This window comes from Coturnix japonica, chromosome 2 (genome assembly GCF_054131305.1).
Source record: "Coturnix japonica strain WE chromosome 2, WE-NBRP24, whole genome shotgun sequence".
Lineage (NCBI taxonomy): Eukaryota > Metazoa > Chordata > Aves > Galliformes > Phasianidae > Coturnix > Coturnix japonica.
The window spans coordinates 108,121,993-108,142,313 of NC_140664.1; the positions used below are offsets into that span (position 1 = coordinate 108,121,993).

Consider the following 20,321-nt stretch of genomic DNA (forward strand, 5'->3'; position numbering starts at 1 on the left):
CAAATCTTTACGATCCGTAATTCAGCATTCACCTTTGGGATGAAACATAGAGTCTTGTTGCCTTAAGTTCTGTTTGTTCTGAGCTGCAGGAAGTATGGATTTCCCCCTCTGACACTCAGCGTGCTGAAAACCTCCAGGACTATTTCAGCCAGTCATCTGCAACTTCTGCACCAACTGCCACACATTTCGGTCCTGTTCTTACACTGCACGCAAAGCTGGGGCCAAGAGGAGACTAGTTTGTCTGTCTTGCTGTGTTTGTAGATGAGGTGAATGCAGACGTGGCAGCAGAAACCTACAGGCCATGTATCCTACAGTCACTGAGACTGATAGAAAAGGTTTGCAGTGACAAGGCTCAGTGTGAGCTAAAAGCAAAGTGGAGGGATGCTGAAGGGAGGAAAGTTGTGGTGTTACCTGTTGGAAGTAACTCAAGGAAAAAAGCTGCTAACAAAGAGGCCACATCTACCACTTGAAAATAATGTATTAATTAGTGTTTTCAGTAATTTAGGTCTCCTTTTTGAAGTGTTCAGGTATACACTGGGAATCTACCGCATAAAGACCTGAACTATTTTGACCATTAACTAAACTAATTCTCTCTCAGTGTGCCTTTCTTCTAATTATTCACAGTATTTCTGTGCTGTTTTTCTGTCAACTAGAGGCACAAAACATTGGCTTTGTGCTCCGAAGCACCATCACACCTTCAAAGAGGGAGGTTTTGAGAGCCTTTTTTTCCCCAAACAATATGAAAGAAAATGCGCTGCTACCCAGAAGTAGGCAAACCATCCACAAACCAGAACAGCTGATGGCTTTAATATAAAATCACTTTTCCTTTCAAAAGTGGCAGCACCGTGTTACAGTTGTATTACCGTTAAATTAAACCCTGTCAGGATTGAGGACGGCTTAATCTATGAAATAAAATCTTCCAAGCAATTCGAGTCCATCTTCTGTACATTTTATCTCATTGGAATACACCAAAACCGATTTATTTTCTGTTCATTACCACCATTTCTCAAAGAAAACGCAGTTCCTGTGAACACCAGACTTGTACAGCAGCTTGGATATAGATTCTATCATTGGAGGCGGACCACAGATGTACCACAAAGTATCCTCAGATACATGTTTTTCCAGATCCTTTTCAGATATTCTTCCCTCTGACAAAAACAAAAGAGAACAGAAATATTCACTCCTGTAATTTCAAAAGGAATGAGTTGTGGTATTGCAGGTGCTCAGTCCTTAAAAGTGTCAGGCCTGGTTAGGGATAACAGGTAAGTTTTGAAGCTTACAGAATGATTTGGTTTCCTGGGGATTTAGATCCCTACTTCCAGTTGGAACCCAAGGGATATACAACTAAAAACCCCACATTCAGATGAAAACCCAGATAATTATCTTGAAGACAAATACAACAAAAATGGAAATGTGATGAAGTGCCTCTTGCAAACAGTCATCTCATCCTTCATCGGGCTTAAGCAAAGTAAATACTGGTTGCTGGAATAAGATTTCAGTGGGAAATACCAGTGTGAAGTTTAGCAGAAGCACTTCAGTCGAAGGAAAAACAAAAACTGCAGAAGTATAACTTTTCCCCAAAGCATAATACATAGGCTGAGATTATTTGTGTTTAGCTCTTTAACCTTTAAAAATACTAACTTATGTAGGTAGGCGTACAGTAGAACTAGTTGTATGCAACTTCCCCCTCAAGGAGGTAATCAAACAGCACTGGTGAAATGAGCCCAGTGCCACTGTATGTACCTGTGACGTGGGGCTGAAGTTCTTCACAGATGGGTGAACTCTGCTGGGTAACGTGGAAACGACATGTGATCTTTCCAGGAAATGCAGTCATCAAACCAAGAATATTTTTCTGTAATGTTAAACATACTTTCTTGTACCACAAGCTATTAAATCAAAGCAGATGTTTGCACACTGTCCCAGAACAGCAGCGATCATGAGCGAGTACCACAACTTTTGCATTTCAGCGCTGAGTGCTCTGTGGGTTTGACTTCAAAGGGCTGATCTACACAAGTATGCTGAATTTCTATACCTGGAACCTGAATATGCTACCAGCTGTTGTTAGCGCTTTCCTCCTGTTTTACAATAGGTTGTAATTTGTAAGATTTGGATCTAAGAATGAGTTACGTGTGTCCTCTCCTGGTTTTTTTCCTCCATATACCTCTGTGGGTTTTTTCATTTCCATATTTGTTTTCCATGTGGAAAAGAACAAAAATATGCAATATATAAGCATTTTGAGTCCCAGCTTCTTTACCTTGTAAGAACATCAGATCCTTTCAGTCCTTCTCCAAGTAAAACCAACTATGGTGTAATTCACAACTGTGGTAGTTACCACCACAAACCCAACGGCATCGGTTCAGATCATAATTAAAAACAAAACAAAATATATTCTGACTCCATAAAAAGATGGGGAATAAAGAACAGCAGATAAGGTACTGCTGTACACTGTTCCACTAGTACCTCTAATGTACCTCCACTTTCACTGGTCTGAACAGGACTGTAAACTCCTGTCTCCTCCATGTGGAACCATGTACAGTCCCAAGACCTACCTGGAATGTGTACTGAAGCAGCTTAAGGCAGAGCTTAACATGTTTAAATAATGCTGCGGTCATTCTCAGCACCTACTTGTAACCTACCTCTCTGTAACTCAGAGACAAGGACAGAGAGTGGCAGGTGTGATTCATGGGACATAAACCACCATGATATGTTTTACAGTATCCTAGAGCTACAGACAGGCTCTCTTTAACCAAATAAAGGAGAATGTGAACAGCTCAGCAGGATCTCTGCAGCCTCATAAGCTGTTGTGCACACTAAAGCAAACAGCTGAGCAGTACAGACCTAAGGGAACACACCTATCCCACTGCCCCAGCCACAATAAAGGACGACATTCAATCCACATGAAATGAGCTAAATGGCATCTCGAAGCAGTCGTGTTAATAATTTGTAATTGTAATCTTAAGACTGTGTGCTCTTCTTATTTCAGAGAACAAGATTTTCAAAGCAGTGAAACCAGAGCACATGCAAAACAAGTACCAAGCTGAGAACAGTAGGCTGACAAGCCGAAGGACAGCAGTATATGTAGGCTGCTGCTTCAGGGAATGTGTCTTCCAGAACATCAGCAAAAACCTAGGAGTTCCTCATGGTGATGTATGTGTCAGTCTCCCAACAACACAGAGCCCAGTAATCCTGTTTCCTCAGTGCTCTGGGCAGAACTAGTAATGGATCCTTTACATCGTGTCTGGAATAATCATCAACTTTCACCTTGATCTTAATAGTTCTGTTCTTCAGAGAAAGCATCACTAGGGATGCTTCTTTACAGAAGCTGTGCTAATGAGACCCTAAAACATCATCAGTAGCCCTTAATGGCTGAATGTGTCATAAATGTGTGTAAACACTTACCAAGTCCTGTTACAAGTGCCTCATAAGAACTGCTGATAACTCCCTCATTCATACACTAGTACCCAATAATAATGTATTACCAACAAAGCTTCCCTATGAGTTTGGAAAGTTTTCTCTTTGGATATAATTGCTCTTACTAGTCTCTAAATTCAACACTGTACTGAAGTTCTGTGGTTATCCTATTACAGTATACAGCATTACGCATACTACTACTATACATACAGACAAATATATTACAGTATATATGATGTCTGATATACCATGATGCTCTTACAAGATGATAGGAAAATGCAGCCATGCAGGGCTGCTCAGTTTACCAGTGAAATCAATGCAAGCAGGTATACCCAACAACATCTGAAATTGGTACGTATGCATATTATTTGTGCTTAAGTAACAAAACACAGATGGGATCTGAGGCAGGAAGTGACTTCTGCCTGTCTGAAAGATGCCTTACACAGACAGAAGGGGTTCTCTGTGACCTGGCAACAGGATGACACACATACTAATTGCCGAACATTAGAGTTGGGTTTTTTTCTAGTTAGCATTTACCTTAAATAAGAGTTCACTTGTACTTTTTGCACTGTAGTACAGCGCCACTGTTCCCATTTTGTAACCGTTTCCTTTACTCTCTTGGTATCCGTGAAGATCTGCGACATGCAGCAGTATAGAAAACAAGGGGTTAATTCCAACACCCCCTGCTATCAGCACTAGTTTTACAGGGGTGTCACCAGGCTGAGGATCAAAGAAGAAATCACCTCCCACTCGCAGAGCCACTTCTGAGTCAAGAGTGCACTAGGATGGAAAAGAAAATAATTAATTTCAAAAAACAAGTCCGAAATAGTCTGCTTGCACCACAGAGTCACAAGATGCGCTGAACTGGGAGTTTTTATTCTTACTGACCAATGAGAGAAAACAAAGGGACTGTAAAATAAATGCAGTAATCCGAAGTTATCTGTTGCAGTGTTCTCTAGAGATCTGTTGCTACTTTCAGAAGTTTCAGTCTTCTGATAAGGCGGGACAGCACGTCCCCCTTTCCGCCCCCAAAAGAGCTGAAAGAGGAATGATTCATGTTTTCCAACAGCAGTATTTGATGTGAAAACCCAAGGTTAACATGCGAGATCATGATTTTACCCAAGCACAGGCTCGTGTCAGAAGAGGCCCTGCTGCTGAGGACGTGGAAGTCAGAATGAGTTGCACAGACAAGATTTTCTGTCCCATTCCAAACAATAAGAAACCACCCAGCAGTGAAGCAAGTACCCACAGGAGTATTTCTTGCAGAGCCACTTCTGCATTTGCAGCTTGAGAACTGCAGAAGAAAAACAGAGTGAAAACCTCCCCTCCCTCCTGGGACAGAAGAGAAATGATTCTTAGGATAAACTTGCCAAAGCGTGGTGGGATGTATGGAAAACTAAACTACAGTAAGTAAAACATTTGGGTCACTGTCCTCTTGGGAACTGAGTACTGCTTGTTGGAGGGTGAAAATGTAGCACAGAAGAGGCAGATGAGTTCTCCCACATCACTGGAAGTTAACAAAATCAGCAGGAGCAGAAAACACAGCTCATTTCAGACCGTATCCAGGGTGGGTAAACGAAAGGAGGAGGGGAAAAAAAAGGAGAAAAACAGTAACTGAAACAAAAAGATTTCCATCACTGACTGCATAGTAAGCAAAGACCTGAACACTCAACAGTTCTAAAAGGAAGGAGGCCCTCAGCAGGTCCTGCACAGAATCAAGCAGCAAACACAACCACTGAGAACAAGGTTTCTTGTCTTTGCTAATCACTGCATAGAAATGTAACCACTCAGCTATAACTAAGGCAGTCAGCACTTAGAATCTGAAACTAATTTCTCTCCATTTTCAATGTAAAGTGCAGGCTTTCTCACTAAATTTCACCATTAGAAATAAGCATGAATCCAGAAGTGTTCCAGATTCACGCTGCAGAGGGAGGACAGAGGATACGGTATCTTTAGTGGAAATAAGCAGTTTTAGACCAAAACAATCTCATTTTTGTCTAGTCTGAAATGCCTCAGATAAGTGAAGCATACAGTCCACGCATTAAATACGAATACCTCTGAAAATAAGTTACACTAAGTAAATCTGTACTGGTCCCATGGCGCCTTTTACTCCGAGATACCAACTTCCTTTATAAGTAACCTTTAAGCAATTGAGATTTTGTTTCACCATACAACCAACCTGCTTAAATTCTAGGTTGCCGGGTGTTAATTCTTTTCTCAGGTAAAAGGCTGTACTTTTGATTAGATAGAATAGTCAATCCACACCTGGCAGGTCTCTCTACAGCACCACGTCTGAACTAGCTCACATTCGCACTAAAGATCTTCCTCTAAATTCAACCGGAAAATTCATCAATGGCAAAATGAATGTGACATCAAAAGTCCTAAAACAGCCTCCAGAGACTGGGAATTATGAAGTTAGGTTCTCATTCCCTCTGAAGAGCGTCACCAAAAGACCCAGTAGAGTTAACTCCATATAACCCTGAAATACCAGGGATGGCCTCATGATAAGTACTAGATTAGCATCACTCAGTTATTGCCAATTCTTGTAAACCTGAAAGAAATTATCAATTCAAATCCTGCAGCCACATTGAAGCGTTAGGAATGCCAGACAGGAAGCAGTGAGTGCACAGATCAGAGTGAACAGGATGTGAAAAGAACAGAAGTTGATAGGAAAGATCATCGATGAAGTACAACCGGCAGTATGTACCCCCCAAAATGAAAACATGTCAGAATGCACAACCAGGAGTTAATCTCATTTACCTCAGTGTGAATCCAGCGAGCAGGAGGATGGTCAGTGTACTTCACCGCAAGCTCTAACACTCCTTCTCGTTCCAACATAGCGGGGCTTGAGCACATTGAGAATCCCCCAATCACAGATACACCAGGAATAAAGAAATCAACCCTAAAAATTGGTCAGAAACAAAAAGCAACTGTGGAACACAGTGATTAAAACAAACCTGCTGCCTTTATTTCAGTTACATGTCCTGCACTAAAACATTCTCACTGGCAGAACACAACTTTTCTGAAAAACTGACCTAATCTTGAGTAACATCATTTTCTTTGACTTACTGTCACTGAGAAACATCACCATTACTGAACTGTACTGCCAGGATTTTAAGATGTTCTCCCGTCAGTATTAGATCACAGAATCACAGAATCATCAAGGTTGAAAATACCTAGAAGATCATCCAGTCCAACCATCACCAATACTTCCCAGCTAAATCATATTCCTCAACACAACGTCCAAACGTTTCTTGAACACCCCCATGATCGGCGACTCTACCACCTCCCTGGGCAGTGCATTCCAATGCCTCACCACCATCAACTTGCAGCAGATCAGAACTGTAAGTGTTTAAGTAAATAGCAAATATATATATATATATATATATATATCATAAGGCCTAACAGAGTGGCTTAAATCCCACTCTTTTCAGAGCCTTTGTGTAGTGGAAATGCTAAGACATAGCTCCAACCCGTGACTGAGCGCCTGGTAGGAAGGCAGGGCCAACCCAGGGAAGCTCAGCTGCATGCAATGCACCTGAGTGACCAGAAGGGCTGGAGCCGGGATTCACCTGTTCCCAGACTTCACTGAAGGGCTGGCAGTGGAGACAAGGGCATCTCTCCAGAGATATCCCTGCGTATCTGGGGCCTTCCAAAAGTAAGAAGCTTCTTTATTTCTGAGCCCATGACTGTTGCATTTGAGCAAGTCCTTGCTTGTTGCAGCCTGGGGTCTTGCTACTCTGCTGTCCTTGCTGTGCTTTCCATTGCCTTACACCTCGTTATTTTCTATTTTTTTCCCTCAAACAAAGGAACATTGGAAAACAAACTTTGGGGAATATATTTTTGAATTAACACTTTATTTTCTTGGCAAGATGAAATATCTGAAGGAAAATAAAACAATTCCTTATGTGAAAAGTTACTAGAATAAGTAGAACTGCTTTACTTATTGAACTGCATTGCCCTCTGGTGGCAGATGTCTTTTTCCAGTTGGCAGCAAAAGGCAATAAATGACTACAATGCATCAGCTTCTGGAAATGAGAAGTTAGAATACACAGCTAACTTTCTGCAACGCCTCCAATTGGACAGAATGGAAGGCAAGTCATTACTATGCATGAACTGTGAGGTATTTTCGCGATAGTAAGGCTTTGATGCTCCAAACTGTAGGGAAAGTTTGTAGTATCCAACACTTAAACTTCTCGGTGTTGCCAAAGGACTTAAATGCATCAATTCTGTACAGCAGATAACAAAATTGCTGTATTTCACAATAAATCTAATGCTTAAAATCAATTGTGCTGCTCCTCTTAGGGAACAACAGCACTGGTAAGCGATGCCAGGTACTTTGTAAGGATTTCTCAATACAAGCTGCAGTTAAGTCAGCTCAGAATTAGTTAAATGAGAGTAATGTGAAGTAGCTGGCCTCCACCGTGTTAATATTTTCCTTAAGCACCAAGGCTGTATTCTGCATGGAGGCCACAAATAAAGGAGAGCAGCACTTCGCCTGGCTTAATACTTGAATTAAAAAGATCATTCCTGCTCATTCCCTACAAAGCTTCACCCTCCAAAGAAAACTGTCCTCTCTTTCTCTTGAAGTGAGCAGTGCCCAGTGCTATGGTGATACAAACAGCTCGGCTAATAAACTCGGTGGCTTGTGAAAGTGCAATCGTCAGTTTACTGCAAGTGCAAAGACAAACACCTGAGAACAAAAGACTCAAAAAATCTGGCATCTCACTTTGGTTTTTTGCTGTCCTCAGCTTCTGCAGCCCCTCCGGCAATAAAGCTCAGCATCTCTTAACAGCCAGAATCCAAGGCATCAAAGGATGATTCTTCCTCTGTAGCAGATACTGTATCAAAGACTCAAGAAGCTACTGCGGCTCTTTACCACCCTCTGGTGGAAAATTACCGCACACTTCAGACCAATGAAAAGAATAATACATTATATTTATGCTGTAAAACCCCACCTCACATTCAAGTTATGTTTTCCTTGACATGTAAGGGTGAAATTCCTCATGCCTAGTGTACTTCTCTTTTTATGTCAGCACTTCTTTCCCTATTATATCTCGATGTGAGGTTTCAGAACACGGTCTACTATAACTTGTGGACTAGTTTGTATTTCTGTTGGCATGTCTCAGCTGTGTGCAAGGAGGGTAAGGCCTCGGATGAAACGCAGTATGTGACAGCTAAAGTAAAAACAACTGCAGAGGAAAAAATTAACATAATATATAACTTTACAAAAAGAAAAGGCACAATAAGAGGTAGAAGAGTGGAGATCTTAGGGTTGCTTTTCATTTTCTTCCTTTTAAGGGCTACTTAAGCCAAGTGCTTAAGAAAAGAGTAACTATTAGCAGTTGCAGGAGGTGAGAAACAAAACCTTAAAGCTACTTCTACTAAGTTATCTATAACATACATACACCTCAGTGCTTGTTCTAGGAGATTAAAACAGTTAACAGCATCAAGTCTTCATGATTACCTAAAGTCAGATAAAGGCCAACATCTACCAGCATGTCTGCAAAACAAATTCACTTTTGATTCTGAGAAGCTGGCTAAACAAACCACTTTCATACACATACATATACATAGTAGTGACAATCTTTGTCTGTAACATCCAACTATGGCGAATTCTAACAAATCAGCCTTTTCTACTCAGGAAATTGTGGCCTGGTGTTTTGTACCACTCATCAAAAAATGTGACCACAGTTTATAGCTGCGAGTATAGAGAAGTTGTTGTATCCCTTACAATAGCATTAGAGCCCTTCAGAAGAAAAAGAAAATGAAAAAGAGTGATTATAATTAAAGCTTTCAGTTTTCAGCGTGATAATTGCTAAAGCATTTTTGGAGGGTAAATGAACTTTCTGGGTACGGGCAAGCAAGAATTTTAATATGAGTCACTGCACATGTGCAAAAACTGCAGCAAATTACTCCACAAGCACAAATTATTGCAATCAACATCTTGTATTCTGGTTCTATATTTAAAAAGCCAGCATATAAACACTGTAAGAGTAACATATGCTGTTAATACCCTCGCAGCTATAGTTTGATTCCAGTAAAACCGCTTTCAGGTGGCCTAAGCCAAGAAAAAGTTTAAGAATCTTTTAAATGACCAATGCCAAAAGCAACTACTCGTATTTTTTAATTAACCTTTGAGGGCGAAGGGGGAAAAAAAGCAAGAGGGGGAGCATTTCTTAATAAGGAAAAAGACAAACATGAAAATCCACTGCATTCCTACAGGGGGGTGGACTTGATGATCTTTATAGGCCCCTTCCGACTGAAATATTCTACTGTAGTCAATCCTAAAGTACTATTGAGGAAGTCTTGTAACACACATAAGCCAAAGAAAAATACTTTTGCTCTTTAGAAATAAGTATTAAAGTATTTAATATTAATTAGCCATATAACAGCACCTCCTCTGAGGCATGAATAATAAAACATCTTAGAGACATGGAAGTGTTTGCATTGGAAGGTACCCTTAGTGGTATTCTAGTATAACTCCACTGCCATGAACTGGGACACCTACAGCAAGATCAGGTGCTCAGAGCTCTGTCCAGCCTGGCCTTGGATGTCTTCAGGGACACTGGGCTTCCACCACCTCTCTGGGCAACCTATTCCAGCACCTCACCACCCTCACTGCAAAAAACTTCTTCCTCATATCCAATCTAAATCTGCCCCCTTTTAGTCTGAAGCCATTTCCCCTTGTCCTATCATGACATCCTACTATATCAATGACTACCATTTTTCAGTGCCCTATTATCAGAGGCCATTAACACTTTTTTACAGTGCTCTTTGACTAGTGATTTTTCCCTTAAATATTAGAAGGTCTTACCACTGTCCCGCTTTGAAAGTAAAATCTTTGTTTGTGATGGCCAAACGTAGTCTCTTGACTGTCTGTGATTCATTGGTGATTCCACACACTTTGGCTTGTGAAATTACCTAACAAAAGAAAAAATAAGTACCTGCATGATGTGAACAGTACTTGCAGCAAAAGTACTCTGGAATCTGTACGTGAGATACCCGGCACTTCACGTTACCTGCACTGTTTCACTACCTAAAGGACGAACGTTCTTTCATTGTGGCAGAGAAACAAGAATAGGTCCAGTTAGTGAATGCAGAAATGCTTTTGTACTTACAGACCCCCATGTTTGCACAAAGCAAACGCTCCTTTACCTTTCCAGCAACAATAGCAATTATCTGACATGAAAATTAACAAAGGAACCTTGCAAAAGCTCAGCTGCTACTAAAGTCGCTGGGAGAATTCTGGTTCCATATCTGGCTTCAAGTAACTGAATGCCTTGTGTTACTGATTTACGCACATACTCATCTGACCACATACGTGATCTGTGAACGCAGGAAACTGTGACACAAACATTCATTTCTAGTTAACATAAGAGTTTTGTTTGGCAGATGGGAGGGGATGGGAAAGCCATAGTGGAAGGGTGGGAGGAAAGGAGGAAGGAAGGGTGGGAGGAAGGCAGGAAGGAAACAAGAAGCACATCTAGCAACAGAATCACGTGGGGAGTTTCCCACTTACATTTAAACACTTTGATGCCCATCAGTACAACATAGATAGTAAGATAAAAATGCCTGATGATGAGGGATGGAGAGGGGATGATAATTATTGCATTTTTACCTCTACAAATAAAGCAATGCTGTATATATTTCCTAAGCAGGCCAATATACATACTCTATTAAAGATGGAAATGCCATTTACCACATTAGGAAATATGAGTAACTCGCTACAACTTCACCACTTCTCATTTGTGTAAGATCAAATAGATTAAAAAAACACAAACAAACCTTCAGACGCTACGCTCTAATTTAAAACACATGGCAGGAAATTAATTTCTTCATAAAGCAGCGTCTGAACACATCTACTGTCCCACAAAACAGCAGGGCGTTTGCCAATTTAAAATGAAGTAGCAAACATTTCCTTTCCGCTTTAGAAGACGCTATTAAAAGGGAAAAGCAGTCTTTCTCTGTTAACAAGACAAATGTCAGATTAATTACTTAAATGGTTGTTTTAATGGAGAAACTTGAAGTGCAGGAAATTGATGTAAAGCCTGGATCTTCTTCCTTCCCTTCTTTACTCTTCTGAGCACTCCCCCAGTTTGTTCTTTGGCCAATACATCTGATAGAGCGCTGGAAACGTAACCCTTAATACTACAGAAGTTAAATGTGGCAGGGTGATGGAAGGCCTTCAGGCAGTGTTTCTGCAACACCACAAGTGTGATGGCCATGAGCAACACTGCAGTGAGACAGGAGGGCACCATCTGGGACCTTGCCATTGTATTTCAAAGCGTCAGGCACTTGTTCTGGTTCTTGTCCTTGTCCTTCATGTTACCAGTCTTCAACAGGTGATACAGTGTGGCATACACACTAATGCAATACAGACCTATGATTCTTTCATCTTTCTAAAGGACTGCAATGGCCAAAAAAGGCAATACAGACTAGGAGAAGCCAGCTGCTGATTATATGGAATTCAAAGCCAAGCAGAGGATTTAAAATAAACTGATTTTAAAGTGGTTGGGGAAAAAGTAACAAAGAATAAATCAAGCATTTAAAAAAAGAAACAACCCTCTGACATGCGGAGAATTTCTCACAGAACTGAATCATAGAACGGCTTGGGTTGGAAGGGATCCCAAAGATCATCAAGATCCAGCCCCCCTGCCACAGGCAGACACCAGCCTCCAGACTCAGTACTAGACTAGGGCCCCATCCAACCTGGTCTTGAACACCTCCAGGGATGGAGCATCCACAGCCTCTCTGGGCAGTCTGTGCCAGCACCTCACCACTGTCTCTGTGAAGAACTTCCCCCGACATCCACTGAGCCCAGTTCTTCCTCCTAACTCATACAGCTTCCTTCAGACCCCAGGCCTTATGCAGCTGTCTGTACCAGCTCAGAGCTCTCATCACCTTTCCATTTATTTTCAAGCTGTCCCCCATTTTTCTAAGCAGAAAAAGTAAGCAAGCCAAGCCATTAGAATTAGATGAAAACATGGTTGCAAAACTGCAAGGCTTTTGTCCGTGTCAGAAGCAAAAATGGGCATCTGCACCTGTTGCTACACAGTCACTCTGTCCATGCACTGAGCTAATGCAGCGTCAGACCCACGTGAAAGGCTGCTGGCCCCTACCCAAGGAAGTGCTAATGCCAGACATGAGCTCTGTAACATGAGCTCTCAAAGCACAGCTCTGAGACAAATGGTTTCCAAAGCAGCTTTGCTGACCGGCACGATCTTACTACATCTCCTCTACTGACCACAAAATCCACCACTTTTACAACAGTATCAAATACAAAAAACGAGGGGGAAAAATGTGAAAGAGACTCCATCTGAAGAGAAAATAAAGCCTATGAATCAAATACAATTACTCAATTTCTTCACCAAAAAGAAAACTTACACCCTAAAGAACAGAACACTGACCTCCTGGCGGAAATTATTTGCTGTTCTCTCCAGGTGATCCATTTTCCTTTTTGATTGTATTGTGCTGCAACAAGAAGCAAACGAATCGTCATCTTGACGGCTGTGCTACTGTGTCTTATTGGTATGGATTTCTATTGATCCAATCATTTGTCAGTGTAACCCAGCGTACATTCCAGCCGGCACAGTTCTGAATCAGAGTTATATGCAACAATATAATTTGGAGGTTACGGAGTATTTACAGGCCTGTAATAATTTGTCATTTGTTATTTCAAAGTGTTTTCATGACATTCTCTTCAAAAACTAGAAGTGTTAGTAGATGGTTGACTTACCCATTCGCTGTACAGTAACAAGAAGCGCAGTGCCTCAACACCACCAGCGCAGATTGAGCAGGACAAAGTCTGCAGGCACTTCTCAGTAAGTGAGGGATAGTACAGCCCATGTAAGTGGTAACACGAGCCATGATAACCAGGCTGTCTTTAGAATCACCAGCTCCTGCAAAATCCATATAAATACTTATTAAATAAAATACCCACTGTCTGACGTGGCTTGTGCTTATATAAAAGTCAGCAAGACAGCTGGCTAATAACCAAGTTTACCCTGAATCTGAAGGCTGATATTGTTTATTAACTTCACTAATAACTTGGATGATTGTGACAGAATGTACCATCAGCAAGATTAGGATACTTCACTTTACCAAATAGTGTTATTGTGCTCTTTGTATCTGCTGTCATTTGCATGGAAATTAATAGAATCAAAGAACTGTTTAAAGGTCCCTTCCATCCAGACTGTCACAAAGTCCCAGGGACCAGAAGGGATTCACCCAAGGGTGCTGATGGAGCTGGTAAAGGTGATTGCCAAGATGCTTTCCACAATCCATCAGCATTCCTGGTCAACTGGAGAGGTCTCAGAGGTCTGGAAGCTTGACAGTGTGATTCCCATCTACAAGAAGGGTTGTAAGGAGGATCTGGAAGAACTACAGGCCTGCCAGCCTGACCTCAGTGCCAGGGAAGGTTATGGAACAAATCTTCTTGAGCGAGATCACATGGCATGTGCAGGACAACTGGGAGATCAGGCCCAACAAGCATGGGTTAATGAAAGGCAGGTCCTGCTTGACCAACCTGATCTCCTTCTATGATCAAGTGATCCACCTGGTGGATGATGGAAAGGCTACTCAGATTTCAGCAAAGCCTTTGATGCAGTATTCTCCTGGAGAAGCTGGCAGCTCGTGCCTTGGACAGGTACATCATTTGCTGGGTAAAGAAATGAGTGGAGGGCTGGGCTGGGCCCAGAGTGCTGGTGAATGGAGTTAAATCCAGCTGGCAACCAGTCATGAACAGCGCTCCCTATGGATCAGTATAAAGAGCCTATCCTGTTTAATATCTTTATTGATGACCTGGACAAGGGTACTGAGTGCACCATCAGTAAGTTCGCAGATGACACTAAGCTGGGAGGAAGCATCGATCTGCCTGGGGATAGGAAGGTCTCACAGAGGGATCTGGACAGGCTGAGGCCAGTGGGATGAAGTGAAACAGCACCAAGCACCAGGTCCAGAAGTTTGGCCACAACAATGTCAGGCAATGCTACAGGCCTGGGGCAGAGCAGCTGGAAGACTGTATGGAAGAAACAGACCCAGGGGTGTTGGCTGATGTTTGGCTGAACGTGAGCCAGCAGTGTGCCCAGGTGGCAAAGGAGGCCAGTGGCATCCTGGCTTGTATCAGAAATAGCATTGCCAGCAGGAGCAGGGAGGTGATCATCCTTGTGTACTCAGTACTGATGAGGCCACACCTTAAGTAGAGTGTTCAGTTTTGGGCCACTCACTACAAGAAAGATATTGAGGCCCTGGAGTGTGTCCAGAGAAGGGCAATAAAGCTGTGAGAAGTCTGGAGTGCAGCTCTTATGGAGAGTGGCTGAGGGACCTGGGACTGTTCAGTCTGCATGAGGCACAGGGGAGACCTCGTCACTCTCTATAACTGTGTGAAAAGAGTTGTGGTGAAGTAGGGGTCAGCTTCTCCTCCTGCATAACTGTTAACATGGAGTAGAGGGAATAGCCTGAAGTTTCCCCAGGGGAGATTTAGGTTAGATATTAGGACAAAGTTCTCTGAAAGTGGGGTTAGGCACTGGAACAGGCTGCCCAGGGACATGGCTGAGTGTTCAAGACATATTTAGATGTACTAAGGGACATGGTTTAGTGGGGAAAATATTGGTGGTAGGTGGACGTTTGGACTGGATGATTTTGGAGATCTTTTCCAACATCTGTGATTCACGATTAAAGGTCATCCAGATCCACTCTCCTCCCATGAACAGCAATACCTACAGCTGGATGAGGTTGCTTCCCATCCAGCCTGACCTTAAATGTCTCCAGGGATGGGGATTCTACCACCAATCTGGGCAATCTATTCCAGTACTCCACCACCCTTATCATAAAAGATTTCTTCCTCGTATTCAACCTGAATCTCCCCTCTCCTTTAGTTTGAAACAATTTCCCCTTGTCCTATCACAACAAACCCTGCTAAAGAGTCTCCACTTCTTATTGCCCCCTTCAGATACTGAAAGGCCACTCTCAGGTTTCCCCAGAGCCAATGAGCCCCAGCTCTCCCAGTCTGTCCTCACAGGAGAGGTGTTCCATCCCTTGGATCATTTTTGTGGCTCTCCTCTGGACAGGCTCCAACAAGTCCACATCTCTCCTATACCGAGGTCTCCACATCTGGATGCAGTACTCCAGGTGAGGTCTCTCCAGCTCAGAGCAGAAGAGGGGCAGGATCACCTCCCTCACCCTGCTGTTTTTGATGCAGCCAAAGATATGATTGGCTTTCTGGCCTGCAAGGGCACATTGCTGGCTCATGACCAGCCTGCCAAGTCCTTTTTGGCAGGGTTGTACTCTATCCTTACATCACCCAGCTTGTACTGATGTGGGGGTCGCCATGACCGAGGCGCAAGACCTTGCACTTGCATTTACTGAACCCTCATGAGGTTTGTCTGGGCTCCTGCTTAAGCCTGTCTAAGACTCTCTGGATGACACCCCAGCCCTCAGGCATGTCAACCCACACCACACATCCACAAAGACACACACAGGGAGGCATTACTTTCAGAGCAACCTACTATCAATTTTCAGCCAAAAGTACCTTTCATTTACCAAGCTTAGGAAGATGTTTATAGTAAGCCAAAAGGTATTTCTTAGTGCTTGTAAATCCGCCTTCGTTTCTCCTATAAGCACGTTGCTTGCTTCAAAAACCCTTTCTGCAATTAATTGCTACCAACCACAGTGACATCTGCTGGTAAATATGCGGCCCAACTTTGAAATGCAATACAAAGGTACATCAGTTTTATGTTCTTGGTTCACCAAGGGTTCTCCAAACCCTCCCTTTCTTCCATCGATCTGAGAGCAATGAGCGCTTCTTCTGTGCCTTGTCCCCGCATTACAGCTGGTTCTCCTTACCCTGCGAGCCACAGGCCCTGTGTTAACGCATCACATCGACCGCTGCGGCCTCTTCTTCCCTCAGTCCTACCGCATCTGAAGGGAGACACGGACTGTGAGCGGACCCGAGCCAGGCTGAGAGCAACGAGGGGGTACAACCCACCCACACCCCAAAGGCGAAGCGCTTTCCCTCCGATCCACACACACCACAGGCCCCCATCCCCGCCGCCTCCCGTTAGGCCGTGCCCCCATCGGACACCGGCCATAGGGGGCACCGCCGCCATGCCGCCCCACAGCCCGTACCGGCACCGCCTCACGTCACCCACAGCGCCGCCGTCGCGCGGAAGTTCGTCCCCTCTCCTTCCGTTTCGTCCCCGTTGCATGCCGGAGTCATGGCGGTGTTCCACGATGAGGTGGAGATCGAAGACTTCGAGTACGACGAGGAGACGGAAACGTACAGCTACCCGTGTCCCTGCGGGGACCGCTTCCTCATCACGCGGGTAACGGCGGGGGGCGGGGAGGGGGAGGCGGCCTTAGGGAGTGTGGGCCCGTGTGTGACCGTGTCCCGGTCCGTGACCGTGTCCCGTGGGGCTGTTGCAGGAGGACCTGGAGAACGGGGAGGACGTGGCCACCTGCCCCAGCTGCTCCCTCATCCTGCGAGTCATCTACGACCAGGTGAGTGCGGGCTCCTCATTCCTGAGGAAGGTGCCGTGGTTGTTTATAAAGGTCTCATAGAAAAACGGGATGTGGCTGGTGGGCAGCCGGTGGCCTTTCCTTTTGTCTCCTATCCTAATTGTTTTCCTGGTCCCCCGCGTCTCCTGTTGTGCCTTTGGAACGTGCTGGAATGAAATGCAGGCAAAACAGTCCCCGTGACTCCAGCAGTGGTCATCTGGCCAAATATCTTTTGTTAATTACAGGGCATGCTGTACATTGCATCTGCAGTGCTCTGTGCAGGCCTGGGGCTCCCAGCACGCAAAAGACATGGGTGTGGAGGAGGGCCATAAGGATGATGGAGGGCTAAAGCACCTCACTGTGATGACGGGCTGTGGGAGCTGGGCCTGCTCAGCCTGGAGAAGAGAAGGCTGGGGGGAGGCCTTATTGTGGTCATAAAGTACCTAAAGGAAGCTTATTTCAAAACAAAATAAAACAACCTTCCTGTTTACACAGTCTGATAGCGATAGGATCAGGGGGACTGGCTTTAAAATATAGGAGAGGAGATCTGGGTTAGATGTTAAGGAGAATTTTATCATTCATGGGCTGGTGGGGCAGTGCTACAGGCTGCCCAGAGGAGCTGTGGGTGCCCCATCTGTGAAGGTGACATGGCCAGGTTGGGTTGTGCCCTGGGAAGCCTGATCTTAGTGGTTGGCATCTCTGCCCAAAGCAGGGGGTTGGAACTGGGGGGGCTTCTAAGGTCCTTTCCAACTGAAGCCATACTTTGATCTTTGGGGAGAAAATTTTGTGCCAGTTACACCCAGACTAGAAAACAAAATGGTTATTTGATGCATTCCTGAGGAAGAGGAGATCCGAGACAAAAATAAAAGCCAACTAAAACTCTGCTTGCTGTCTCTAGGAGCAGTTCATGCGCGATGAAGTCATTGCAGAACCTTTGGCAAGCAAAGAACTGGTAAAGTGCTGATGAATCCATCATGAACTGTTGCTGCTTTAACATAAGCAAGTGTGGGAATGACAATTTTGGGAAGAGACGTTGCGCCGCCTGGAAGTTCTTGCTGCTGTGAGAGACACGTGCAATAATTGTCTGTCTTAATAACTTGAAATTTTTGGGGGCATCAGCATGAATGAGTTGTTTGTTTGTTTGTTTGTTTCCAATAGAGCTGAGCATTTAATTCGTATTAGCTGGGATACGTACTCTAGAAGACCAGGACTACGATCCTAATTTGACTTAATATGCAGAAGATGCGTATAGTGTTGCTCTACACTGAAATTAGAACAGTTACCCGGCAGTTGTCTCTTAGACTATACGGACAAGTTCAGTATATTTAGTGTGGGTGGATACCAGCATGAAATAGCACAGAGAGCTGAAATGTTGGGGGACGAATGTAGAAGTCAGTAGGACTCCATGGTTCTGTAGGACGCTGTAAAGAACTGAAGTTTTGATGCAACTTACCATCTCCTTGGTTTGGTGCCCTCATAGTTCCAGCATATACCGAGTAGGGGGAGATAATGAGATCCAGAACCTGTGCTGCTGGTACATCGTTTCACTCCTGTGAGTGGAAGGAAAGTGCAGTTGGATTCATAACCGTACTGGGTTGCAGCAGAAGCAGCTTTGGTAGCTGTATCAAAGGGCTGTCTGACACAATGGTTTGTATTTGTGTGCACTGTGTGAAAATGAACAGAAAGCAACAATTTTTGCCCCTGTACAGTTAGTAATAGATGAATGAAATTGAACTCAAAGTGGATTCTTCTTTGCCCATATTTTCTCAATCACATTATCACAGAATTGTAGGGGTTTAAGGGACGTCTAGAGATCATCGAGTCCAACCCCCAGTCACGTTGTGGTTTGATTCTTGCAGCAAATATAAAACAGGCTGTATTTGTCTGTTCTGTTTCTGGATTTGTAAGTCTTGTTTTGTTGGGTTCTGTCATTTCCTGGCAGACTGTTCACTTTATTCAATAATGAAAAGGAACGTTTTTAGGACAGAAGAAAGTTGCAAGAATGTGCTCCAAAGTACCTTGGTTCCAAGACTTCTTGAATCACAGCCCACTGCACTTAAATACTTATTTTAAATGGTGATAATTTGTGTGTTTTAGTAGGATGTGACATCCGGGAAGTTTAGGGGAAAATATTTGTGCAGCATTTATATCATCTTTTCACTCCAGGCACAAGAGATGAGCAGGTCTTACTGATGTCTCGGATTTGGTTATTTTTGTATTTGCAACATTCTGTGAATGTGGGAAACAAACCTAATTACTGCTTAAAACAAAAGCAGGCAGGAGCTGACACCCTGCAACAGGAAGTTTTGAAGGCAACATGCACAACCCGCGTTGTTTCTGTACGTAACCACCAGGTGTCGCTCCTGGGACTTAAATGTCTGTGCTCCACAAAGTGCTGGGGAAATTTGGTTAGCTATAAATATTTATTTTGACTTATGCTTAAATAAAAATGTTTGAAGCTACACCAGTGATTATAATGGGCTGTTACTTCCTCTGCTTGTGCACCAGTCACAATGATTTCTGAAGGTGCTGAGTTTCTGCTGCGGTTGTAATGCCAAAATCTTTCCAGGCTGGCTGAAAATAAGTGGTTTTTAGTCTATCAATAAATGCAGGAACCCCATTTAAGCTGCCATTCGAACTACAGCTGCTTTGTTTTCCAGAGGTTTTCCAGGTAAAACCGTGTTAAAGTTAAAAAGGAACACTAGGGGATGTGTACTCAGAAGTATCGGCTGTATTTGATTTGGTGTGTCCTAATACAAGCTCTGAAATTATTTTCTGTAGCATTCACCATTGCTCTAAAATACAGATCAGAGCTTTTCTGACTATAGGAAAATTGTTACGTCAGTTCAGGACTGTCAGTGCTTAAGGTTTTGTGATGAGCGTATTATACACAAGTTGTATGATGCTGTTTCTGTATGTGTTACTGTTGTTTTATGTAGTGTGTATCAGTGCTTTATTGGGGTTTTCATTTTATTTCCTTCTTCAGAGCTTTTTAGTAGCATAACAGTAAAATGTGGCTTACTTTGTTAGGAAAGGATGCATCCATGTTTGCCCACAGCAATTGCACTCAGTTTGGTATTACTGCAGTATCTTACGGGTTGTTGGGGAATAATCACTGTCCCTTTGTAATACAAAGGAAAGATAAATCAAAAACCAAGCAAGGATGGATGAGATCTGTCTCTTCTGTAGCCTGAGATAGATGTTTAAAAACTGTTGAGCTGCTGTTGTTTGCAGTTACGCAGAGGGATGGAGTTCTACTGCAATGGAGTTCATCCTTCTGAAAGCTCCGTGATGCTAAAGAGCTGCCTGTTTTTGTTCTCTGGGAGCTGGTGAGTAGCTTTGGACCCCAGTGATGGCACACAGCTATTCCATGCTGTGTAATGCCACAAGGCGAGGCAGGGCAATCTGAGTAA

The 20,321-nt window shown here is 43.4% G+C and overlaps 2 protein-coding genes across 6 annotated transcripts; one reads left to right on the forward strand and one right to left on the reverse strand.

The window, feature by feature from the left end:
- Positions 1–791: 791 nt before the first annotated feature.
- Positions 792–16,730, reverse strand: OXNAD1 (oxidoreductase NAD binding domain containing 1). 5 transcript variants are annotated; one of them, XM_015853781.3, is made up of 10 exons: positions 16,540–16,568; positions 16,258–16,332; positions 13,151–13,313; positions 12,822–12,885; positions 10,229–10,335; positions 6,172–6,313; positions 4,155–4,191; positions 3,949–4,046; positions 1,744–1,852; positions 792–1,148 (listed from the first exon to the last, which is right to left on the reverse strand). In XM_015853781.3, the coding sequence occupies exons 3-10, from the start codon at positions 13,279–13,281 to the stop codon at positions 994–996; spliced, it is 843 nt and encodes a 280-aa protein (XP_015709267.1). In that variant the 5' UTR covers positions 13,282–13,313; positions 16,258–16,332; positions 16,540–16,568; the 3' UTR covers positions 792–993. The 5 variants fall into 5 exon arrangements, with proteins under 5 accessions (XP_015709267.1, XP_085396655.1, XP_085396653.1 ...); XM_085540529.1 differs by having other exon boundaries at positions 16,444–16,568; XM_085540527.1 differs by having other exon boundaries at positions 3,949–4,191; positions 16,563–16,730.
- On the forward strand, positions 16,621–19,370 carry DPH3 (diphthamide biosynthesis 3). The gene is made up of 3 exons (XM_015853782.3): positions 16,621–16,736; positions 16,837–16,911; positions 17,807–19,370. The coding sequence occupies exons 1-3, from the start codon at positions 16,629–16,631 to the stop codon at positions 17,870–17,872; spliced, it is 249 nt and encodes an 82-aa protein (XP_015709268.1). The 5' UTR covers positions 16,621–16,628; the 3' UTR covers positions 17,873–19,370.
- Positions 19,371–20,321: the final 951 nt, after the last annotated feature.